Source organism: Lagenorhynchus albirostris, chromosome 12, assembly GCF_949774975.1.
Source record: "Lagenorhynchus albirostris chromosome 12, mLagAlb1.1, whole genome shotgun sequence".
NCBI lineage: Eukaryota > Metazoa > Chordata > Mammalia > Artiodactyla > Delphinidae > Lagenorhynchus > Lagenorhynchus albirostris.
The window spans coordinates 25,043,754-25,055,068 of record NC_083106.1 but is presented as its reverse complement, the minus strand read 5'-3'; the positions used below and the strand labels follow the sequence as shown (position 1 = coordinate 25,055,068).

At 40.3% G+C, this 11,315-nt stretch overlaps 1 protein-coding gene across 9 annotated transcripts in view; it reads right to left on the bottom strand.

Moving 5' to 3' along the window:
* The window catches only part of NHSL1 (NHS like 1), a 340,732-nt gene that overhangs the window by 125,054 nt on the left and 204,363 nt on the right, over nt 1-11,315 (bottom strand). For all 9 annotated transcript variants that reach the window (XR_009543767.1, XR_009543766.1, XR_009543768.1 and 6 more), the window contains exon 3: nt 10,731-10,858. Coding sequence is in view for 5 of the 9 variants with exons in the window: in XM_060167495.1 (XP_060023478.1) it covers nt 10,731-10,858 (128 nt within the window). In the remaining 4 variants the exon portion in view is untranslated. The remainder of the gene's footprint in view (nt 1-10,730; nt 10,859-11,315) is intronic.

Sequence of the window (11,315 nt, the reverse complement as noted above, 5' to 3'; positions counted from 1 at the left end):
TGCTATTGAATTAACCCTCCTGCAAAATATCTGTATTTATCCTACAACTACTAGCACTCCACGAATCTGAAAAAGACTACACAAGGGCTAATGAAAATGGGATGGTGCGGGGTTAGGGCTCTAGGCTAAGAATCCAAAGACTCAGGTCACTCACTTTACAGTTAATTGATCTTGAAGCTGTTCCTAAACACTGAAGTTTACTTGGCTGTAAAAAAGCGCTATCCTCCCTCCCTTCCACACGCCACTAGAGGTATTCGTGAACCTAGTGACATGAGAGCTGTGGGAAAGGCATCGTGGAAATAAAAATATAAATCATATGAACAGACATCTCGATATCTGAGACTTTATATTATTAGTGTATAAAATGATAACCTAGTTTCTTTGCCACCTAAGGAAAACGTGAAATGTGTGCAATTAAATTGACAATATACTCAATTTATAATGAGCATATGTTACTGACATCCTATGATGATACTAAGTTGCACCATATCTATTCATATTTGATCCAACACTGGTTAAAATGATCACAACTCCTACAGATCCTTGAGAGGCAATCAAAGGGAGTTTTGAATCAGCAGCAGCTAAGCCATGCCGATGTAAATCAATTATTTCTATCCTTTTTGCAGTTGTGGCACTCGCGTTGGGTTTGATTTATAATACTCATGATCTACCCTTATGTTGCAGATACACAAATTAAAATTAATTTTATTTGAGAATTTCATGCAGTTTGTGTAAAGGTCACATGTCTGAAGTTGAATCTCAGTTTAGTAAATTAGGTTACTCTGATTTTCTGATATCTATACACAGAAATAATTTTTCAGGCAACTTTGAAATATAGCACAAATTTTAAAGGCCATAAGAAGCAAATCCTAATCAAAAAGGTCTGAAAGAAAGAAAAGTAAAGCTTCAGCTTGATGGAGAATAAATAGCATGGTGACACCCTACCGAGAGGGCTCCCTTTTCCGTGTGACGTCTGCCGAGGGAGGTGGAGAAGCACCGTTCTGTGGTCTGTATTTGGCTCAACGGGGCTCATCAGCCTTAGTAACCTACCTTCCTTTCAGTTGACTGAGAGTGTCAGAATTGAAAACTGTCACAGTGCAATAGTACTTCAGTTTAGCCTCATTGCCATGGGATGATGACCAGGGACCGCTCCAGTATGACAAGTGACAAAGATCATCTTTTTTTTTTTTTTTTTTTTTTTTTTGCGGTACGCGGGCCTCTCACTGTTGTGGCCTCTCCCATCGCGGAGCGCAGGCTCCGGACGCGCAGGCTCAGCAGCCATGGCTCATGGGCCCAGCCACTCCGCGGCGCGTGGGATCCTCCCAGACCGAGGCACGAACCCATGTCCCTTGCATCGGCAGGCGGACTGTCAACCACTGCGCCACCAGGGAAGCCCTAAGATCATCTATTTTATAAAGTGCTCCCTTCCTTTGCAAGAAAACTTCCGAGACATGCAGGTCACAGATAAAGTTATATGCAAATGGGACTGTTATACAGTGCCACAATCTACTAAAGAGAAATAAAAAACCAGGATGGTACAACTTCCAGAGTGATCTGACTCCCATCCTTCTCAGCATTTATAAATGCAGCAGGGGAACAGGAGAAACCTCAATCATCTCAATGGCCGAACGCATCACAATTACTCCATTAAGATGGATACTGTAATGCTCTGGATTATTACCTTAGCCTCTTAACTGGTCTCCATGCTCTGACCTTGTTGGCCACCCTCCTCTTCTCCCCACCGCCCCTTTAATAGTCTACTGCTCAACACAGAAGCCAGAGGGATCCTTTTAAAATATGTCAGATCCATATATACACTACCAAACGTAAGGCAGACAGCTAGTGGGAAGCAGACGCATAGCACAGGGAGATCAGCTCGGTGCTTTGTGACCACCTAGAGGGGTGGGATAGGGAGGGTGGGAGGGAGGGAGATGCAAGAGGGAGGGGATATGGGGATATATGTATACACATAACTGATTCACTGTGTTATACAGCAGCAACTAACACAACAATGTAAAGCAATTATACTCCAAAAAAGATGTTTAAAATAAATAAATAAATAAAATATGTCAGATAATGGCTGCTCCTGTGTATCCTTACTATAACCTACAAGACCCAACATGACCTATGAACTGGCCCACTGCTACCTCTGACCTCATCTACTATTCTATCCCTTATTTATTCTACTCCAGCCTCACCATCCTCCATCCAGTTCCTTGTACAAACCAAGCACTCTCTTGCCTCAGGGCCTTCGCACTTGCTCTTCCCTTAGACATCCTCACAGATAGCACCTTCTTATTCTTCAGGTGCTTAGTCAAGAGTCCCCTTCTTGTTGAGGTCTTACCTGTCCACTTACCTAAAATTTCAACTCCTCCCCAATATTTTATATCCCCCTTCTCAGCTTTCTTTTTTCTCTTCAGTACATATCACCAGTATGCATATATTTTAGTTATTCACCTTGTTTGTCTCTCCCATGAGAATGTAAGTTTCAGAAGGCTTTAAATCAGAATTGCATAGAGAGCTATTTCACAATTTTAGCTAAAAAAGGGGGTCACCATTTAGTAACTGATTGTTCAATGCCTTGCCCTGGGTTACAGGCTTTATAGGAATTGGTACCTCATTTAATCTTCACAGCATTAGCCTTGTTTTGTAAATAAGGAAATGGAGTAAAGCAACTTCACTTTTGGGAACTTCACAAGTGGGCAACTGGGACTAGAACCCACGTGTGCCCTCAAAGCTTCTGCTGTCAAACAGTGTAAAATAACAACTTGGCAATATTTGCAATAAATTACTAGGTTTTCTATCTAAAATTAAAATCTCCGGACTTCCCCGGTGGCACAGTGGTTAAGAATCTGCCTGCCAATGCAGGAGCCATGGGTTCAATCCCTGGTCTGGGAAGATTCCACATGCCGGGGAGCAACTAAGCCTGTGCACCACAACTACTGAAGCCTGTGCGCTCTAGGGCCCACAAGCCACAACTACTGAGCCTGCGTGCTGCAACTATTGAAGCCGGCGTGCCTACAGCCCATGCTCCACAACAAGAGAAGCCACCGCAACGAGAAGCCCGCACACCGCAATGAAGAGTAGCCCCCAGTCGCCGCAACTAGAGAAAGCCCGTGCGCAGCAACGAAGACCCAACACAGCCAAAAATAAATAAAATAAAAATAAAATCTCCATTTATATCTCTGAATAAGAACAAAACCTTTAAAAAAGCTAGAGTAAAGTCAACAGTGTGGTGTAGCAGGTGGAACACTACACTCTGGAGTAAAAAACAGTAAGTATCATCATGCTGGCTCTGTCATTTACCAGCTGTATGTTTTGAGCAACTCAAGCTCCCTGTGTTGAGAACGGAATAACTTAAATAGCGTCACCATGCGTCATGTTAAGGGATCCCTCGGTACAGGGTAAATTATTTTTTTAATACTGAGTTTAAAGTGGTCTTGCTTTCAGAACTTAAATGCAGTTTTAAAAACTGTAAATTGATCAGTAATGTTCATTAACACCCCATATCCTTATCCTGGAAGGAATGGACAGTCACAAATGAAACATAAGAAACCTCGATTTGTGTCAAATTGCTTAATTCACAAAGGGAGATCACCTGCCATACCAGCAGTTGTTTTGTGAATTTTGGATGCTGTTAAGTCCTGCATTTCAGAGACTACTAGGTCCTGTCTGGAAATCAGACAAGCTCCCACCAGATGGACGGTGAGGCCTGAAACATGGTCTCTTTGGCAGACAGCCAAGTTACCAAAAAATGGGCTTAACTATGAAACACATGTGCCCACCCAGGCTTTTTTTTTTTTTTTTTTTTTTTTTAAATCTGCTATGCTTTTAAAAATTAGAAAACCTGGGCTTCCCTGGTGGCACAGTGGTTGGGAGTCTGCCTGCTAATGCAGGGGACACCAGTTCAAGCCCTGGTCTGGGAGGATCCCACATGCCGCGGAGCAGCTAGGCCCGTGAGCCACAACTACTGAGCCTGCGCTCTGCAACGAGAGAGGCCGCGATAGTGAGAGGCCCGCGCACCGCGATGAAGAGTGGCACCCGCTTGCCACAACTAGAGAAAGCCCTTGCACAGAAACGAAGACCCAACACAGCAAAAATAAGTAAATAAATTAAAAAAAATTAGAAAACCTAATTATAGCCAGAGTTAAAGTTAGCATTCATTTAGCAATTATTACATAAAAATAGATACAGAACAGATGAAACTATATAGAGCACCATTTAAGAGGAAAACCACATACATTCCGGTCCTTTTTACAGGACACTTACTTAGTCGATGGTGTTTTTCTCTCCAGAATTAAACCTTTCTTGGGTCAACTCTTTCTTTTGAAAGATTCTAGATAGTTTTATAAGGTGCCAAAATGTCTGGAGTCTTTTTTGGCTATATGCTTCTTCCACCGTCAATACACTGAGACACAAGACATCCTGACTTCATTCTCTTCTCTCCTTATTCCTCCCCCGGGCCCCCTGGGCCCTGGACCCAACAACAAAAACCAAGGGTAGTGGTTTGGGGGGATCCACACAGAAGCACAGTTCATGGCCCATCCGGCAGCTCCACGATGGCCAGGAGGTGGTTTCCACATTCACATTATTAAATAATTTCAATTGTTCCTTCTCTCCTACTCAGTATATTACCACAAACCTAGCCTCTTTATCATGGGCTCTAAACTTTCTTACCCTGTACTGAATTAAAATATTTTGGATTTAAACGATCACATATTAAGTGAACCTAAATGTTCAAAGTGATAATGTAATTTCCTACTTTTAACAACCTTTTACTATAATAAATCATATATACAAAATAACATGAATTTTTAAGACCCTACTACCCAACTCATGACTTAAAATAGTACCAAAAAATTGCATCCACCCCAAACTTTTCCCTGCTTCCCCCAAGGTAACCATTCTCCTGAATTCTATGTTATTTATCATTCCCTAAATGGCTGTTATGTGTGCGCATAAATATGTCTAAATTACATATTTAGACTTGCTTGACTTTATAAAAATGGTACCATTCTCTTTGTAGTGTTATTTACTTACCATTGTTTCGAAGACATATCCACGTTGTTGTGTGAGCTACAGTTAATCCATTTCACTGAAGCCTACATTCCATTCTAATACATTTATTTATCCACTCTTTTACTGATGGATGATGGGTTGAAAAAGATGTTCTTCCTATTATCTCAACAATTCAAAACTCCCCTAAGAGAGTAGTTAGCAGGAAAGAGCTGTAGCTAAGCCTCAATTCCGCATACACTCATTGTTTGAGGGAAAACAGGGGCTGTGGAGTCACAGATTTGGGTTTTAATCCTAGTTCACTTTTGGGGGTGAAGGGTGTGTTCACTATCTTGATTGTGGTGATGGTCTCCTGTATGTATCAATATGTCAAAACTTATTAAATTGTATACTTTAAAGACGTGTAGTTTACTTTATGTAAATTATACCACATAATGCTCTTTTTAAAAAGAGAGCGAGAACTCTGTTTCAGGGTTTAAAAGCTACGTGATCTTAAGCAAGTGGTGTAATCCCTCCAAGATGCATCTGTGACATGCGCACAATGCAGGCTACCTTGCATGGCTGCAGTAAGTATTAAGTAGACACACACAGCACCGAGCCCAGCCTCTGAGCTTTTCTTTGTGCCAGGTGCTTGGCTCCATACTGGGAATAAGAGATCAACACAGTGAGAATGCTGTGTGTCTGTCCCACCGTCCTGCCCCAGTCTAGAATGGAGGGCAGATATGAACACAGCCCATTCCAATTTAATGGGATGTGTGTAGCAAGAGAAACCAGAACAAGTTATGAGAGACAGCCTCACTGTTTGAATGCATAAAGGCCTGGAAATGACAGACCCCAATCTTCCCACCCTGCCTGCAAAGGTGCAGGGTAACAAGGGCCACAGACTGCACAGCAGTGAACACAAGGAGCCAGCAAAGACTCCCCTGTGCTTCTACTGTGTCCTCCTGAAACTACTCACCCAGAGAGACCCAGTGAGAAGTGACTGTATCTAGGATCGTCGTAAAGGTTTTCTAGATGGTAAGTTACCCTAGGCTAGGGGCCCTGTCTGTATACTGAGACCAAGCAGGACTTAAATGGTCTTTGAAAACAATAGCATGAATGAATGAACATCAGACAAGTCAAAAATAGAAGGAAAAATGACAACGGCAGGCATAATGTGAAGGCACTGGGTAATTTAGTAATCTTGCCCTTTTATTTCACCAATATGGTTCAATGAAAAGAAATGAAATATAAGGTGAGAAGCCCTGGGTCATGTCCTCTGACTCATTCTGGCTATGTGATCTTCTTGGGAAAGTAATTTCATATATCTGAGTCTCAGTTTCCAGATGGTTACAATGATAGTAATAATTATTAAAGTACCTATTTCATGGGAGTGCTTGTGAAAATGAGATATAATTTTGAAAAAGTTCTAAAGCATTTTACTATCATTATAAAGTTAGTACCAGTATAACCACTGGTAGTTCTACACGTAGATAACCTGTGAAGACACAATTAGAAATTTTTTAGTAATTGCTGAAACCTCTCAAATTCATTGCCTTAGGTAGGAAATTCAATGTGGGTGGAATAAAAGACTCAGAGTGACTGAAAGAGTGGCCAATTTTCATAAAACCGGACAGTTTATAAGATACTAGTCATCATCATTTGAGCATATACTATGCACCAGGCACCATGCTTACGGATCTTACAAACCTTAATTCACTTCAGCCTCACAATCATCCTCAAGGTGGGTGAGGTAATCAGGCAATTTATTATCAGAACACCTCTGAGAGTGAAAGGGGTGCTTTGAATCATCACACAGAACAGCAGCTGTAAACCAGACTGTCCTGAGCAAAACCAGAACATGTCGTTTATGACTCTTCACAGTTGAGGAAACTGAAGCTCACAGAGGGAAGCAATTTGCCAAGGCCACCAGCTTCGACAGGTGGAAAAGCTGCCCCGGACCGGTGCTCTGAGGCATCACTTTATACAAGCCTCCTCCACGTGCAGTCACAGAGTAAGGCTACTGTCCTGTCGTCTTCTAAGTCCTCCTCCAATTTAAATATCTCTTATCAGTGAAGACTAAAACAGAACCTGAGATGCCAGTTCAAAGAAAAACAGAAACTAGAAAAGAAAGTTTCTGTTTCTCTCAATACCATTAGAGCCAACGATTTATTGCCACAATCCCAGTCTAATTTATCTGTTTGGGGGGGAATTTTATGCAAGAGATTGAGTAATGACTGACATTCTTTCTGCTGAGACAATGGGGCCTCTATGAATGTTTCCTTGATTCAGTGAAGGTATTCATCAAACATAACCTCCAGCAATGGCAGTTGGAGAAATGCCTTCTCAAGGAAGTGTTCTGTCATCTATAACTGAATTTTCTTCAAATACCTGAATAACCTCTTTGGTAGTACCTGGTACACACGGAAAACTGAAAGAACAAAAAAATGTCAAGGCTAGGACAATACTAAAGCAATGCCTCACTCTTTGATTTCACAGTTGAATAAAAAGGTATTTTGTGAGATTTCTGAATCTCTTTGCAGACAGCATTTTTCATGCAGCATGTTTACTATTTAATGATATACATAACATATATAGTTGGAAATATTTCAAGCAATTTCTTTTCTTGCTACACTACACCACTACTTTGAAAGATGTATATGGATATCATTAGCAAAATACCTTTCACCACACCATAAACACAACTCCTACTTGGGAAATGTTTTGCATTAGGATAATTACTCTGGAACGATTAGCCAGAATAAATAACCAAAACAGACGTCCCCTAAGTTTTCTGTTCTAATTTATGTCCTTAAATTTGCCCTATTAGCAACTCTCATTTTAGGAGAGTGCTTCTATCCTAAGCACATAATAGATGCTTAATTATTTCTTGAATGCAAGTTACGTGCTTTTCATCCTAATTTTGCTTTCAGACCATTTTTTGTCCCTTAAGCATTTGTTAACTTACCTGTCCCTTCTTCTCTATAGTTCACTGCTCTCCTCACCATAGCCCCACCTCCACTGCCCACCTGGAAATACAAAGTGAAGGGTTTCCCCAGTAGAATTTTCCCTCGAAACAGTTGGGATCATGTTTAAAATGATCCCAACTGTTAGAATGACATTTAAGGACATGACTGTAGTTAGGGGTCTTGGTCTTAACGTGGAGAACATAAGATGTTAGCTTGGAGCCCCTCGTAACAGTTAATGGATTCCCACCTGATCTCAAACGCCAACTTCATCATATACTAAATCCCTAAAGATTTAGGTCTACTCCTGGACTTTACAGTCTGTTTTTAATATTCTGTCCTATTGGTCTGTATATCCAGGTGCCACACTGGAGTGATTCTTGACTCTTTATGTCTTAATACCTGGTCAGGCCGGTTCTCCTTCCCCCACCACTGCTCTTCTGTTTTACAGCTTTCCCAGGTAGGAAACTTGGACTCAGTTTCTCCAGTCCTCGCCCTCCTCCTCCCAGCCCCTAAAATAACTCCAAATGAAAACAGAACAAAACTACTCAACTTTTTACAGTAAGTCCCCTACATATGAATCTTCAAGTTGCGAACTTTCAAAGATGCGAACCGTGTTCACATGTCCAATCACTTAAGTCACATATCTGGCGTACACTGTCACATGCGTGCATCCTCCACAAGTGCTTATGCTTTTGTGTACTTTACTGTACAGTACTGTATAGACTAGGGTAGTACAGTATCTTTATTTCAAACCCAGGTTGTCCGGAAGCAAGCGTAAAAGCAGCGGTGATGTAGCCGGTACCATACTGTACTTTTCAAGGTACTATACTGTAATATTAAATATGTTTTCTTTACTTTTTGTGTTTTTTTTATACGTATTGTGTGAAAAGTATTGTAAACCTATTACAGTACAGTACTATATAGCCGATTGTGTTAGCTGGGTACCCAGGCTAACTTTGCTGGACTTACGAACACACTGGACTTACGAACATGCTCTCGGAACAGAACTCGTTAATATGTAGGGCACTTACTGTATTGGTATTGTGTTAATTTTTAAAATTAACTTGGGCAGAAGTACAGCTCCGATCTTAGAGAGCAATTTTCCACTCACCACTTTCTAGATGAAGAAATTAATGTCTTGAAGGCCCAAGTGATACATCCAAAGAAATGCAGCAAGTGGCAGAGCTAACGCTTGAAATTTGTCTCCTTAACTCCTAGAATAACACCATCTCTTAACTTTAGCTTTTAACTTCCCCCTTCCTCACCATTCACAGCCACTCTTTGGATCTCGAGGTCCGCAGGACTTCTTGCCTGTTGCAGTAGTCTATAAATGTTCTTCTTACACACCTCACCCTCTCCCAACCCCTTCCCCATTTCGTGACTGCCCAAGTCAGAAGAATTTCTCTTTCAAATGTCACTATATGACAAACATTTATTGCAGCATGTTAATATATGTAAAAGTTTTCATTCTGGTGAGTTCTCCCTACCTGAGAGCTCTAAGTTTCTTGAGGCAAGTACAGATATCTTATTAATCTTCGCATTTTGTAGTAGCAGGTAAATGCTATATACATTAAGAAACATTTATTCACTGGCTGCTGCTTCTTCCTGGAATGTCCTTCTCCAAGATTTCTGCATGGCTTACTCTTTTAATCCCAATCACCTCTTTGCTCAGGAAGGCCTATCCCTTTAATTTAAAATTGCAACCTCTTGTTCTGTTTTATTTTACTCTATAGCACACGTCACTTAGTACAGCATCATTGCTTAGTTATTCTCGGTGTCTCACCATCAAATCAAAGCACCATCAAGGACGAGTATTTCCTTTGTTTGCTTCATTGTTACATCACCAGCACCTAGAAGAGTCGCTGGTACACAGAAGACGCTTAATAACTACTTTTTAAAAAATGAATTATAATTCTGTGTTTAAAGTAGTGAAGGTGATGGATGTGTTAATCAACCCAATTGTGATGGTCGTCTCACAAAGCACACGTATGTCAAATCATCACACTTTACATATATAAAAATGTATTTGTCAGTTCTATTTCAATAAAGCTGAAAAAACTTAATCTAAACAAAACAAAATCCTCACCATGTAATTCATCTTCTGATTTTAATTTTCCTTACTCACACCAACAAGAGAAAAGTGAGTTTTTAAAATTATAGGCTAGATCAATTTTGAAATAGCTGCTTTTCCTATTATAATAAAAGACCTTCTTTGTATAGATCTTCCTCAACTTATGATGGGGTTTTGTCAGATAAGCCCACCGTAAGTTGAAAACAAACGTCAAAATGTATACAATTCACTAACCTACCGAACATTGCAGCTTAGCCCAGCCTACCTTAAACACGCCCAGAACACTTAACATTAGCCTACAGTTAGGGCAAATCATCTAATGCAAAGCCTATTGTATAATAAAGTGTTTACTATCTCATGTAATTTATTGAATATTGTACGGAAATCAATACACTGATTATGTCCCTTTAATGAATTCCTTGGGTCCCGAACTTACCTTTTTTGGACTAATTTTAGACTTACAGAAAAGTTGTAAAGATAGTATGGAGAATTCCTTGTGTACCCTTCACCCAGTTTTCCCTAATATTGACATATTACATAATCATGGTACATTTGCCAAAACTAAGAAATTAACGTGCGATAATACTATTAACTAAAAAACAGACTTATTCTGATTTCACCAGTTTTTCCAACTTATGTCCTTTTTCTCTTCTGGGATCCAGTCCAGGATCCTCTGTTGCATTTAGAAGCCTTACCTTTGGATCTGGTTCTTCATCCTCGTCTTGATAATCATCGCAGAATGGACTGGAGTTGGCTGCAAAGGTGGGTCCCTGGGAGTAGTACTGAGAACTCCGGTAGCCATCCTGCCGCAGCTTATCACATTCTGCAGGGGTACAGGCCAGGGAGGGGAGAAAGGGCTTTAAGAACCAGGATTAGTTTAATCCTCCTTACTTACCTTTCCTAGTAATATTTCTCTACGCATAACACGATTTCAAAATAATGACAATATTAATAATAAAAATTATGGTAAAAAGAACTACGAATTAGTAAAGCAGCGGCTACACTCTACATGCCACGTTAATACACTTCAAAGGGATTACCTTTACACCTCACAACAGCCCTCTGAGTCAGCTTTAGGGCAATTAAATCACTTGTTGTGTAATGTTACACAAGTAAGCAGTGGACTCAGAATTTGAACCCAAGGTCTTACTTACCATAATTTTTTCCCAGTTTTATGGAAGTATAGTTGATTTACAATGTTGTGTTAATTTCTGCTATACAGCAAAGTGACTCAGTTATACATATACATATTCTTTTTCTTATTCTTCTCCATTACGGTT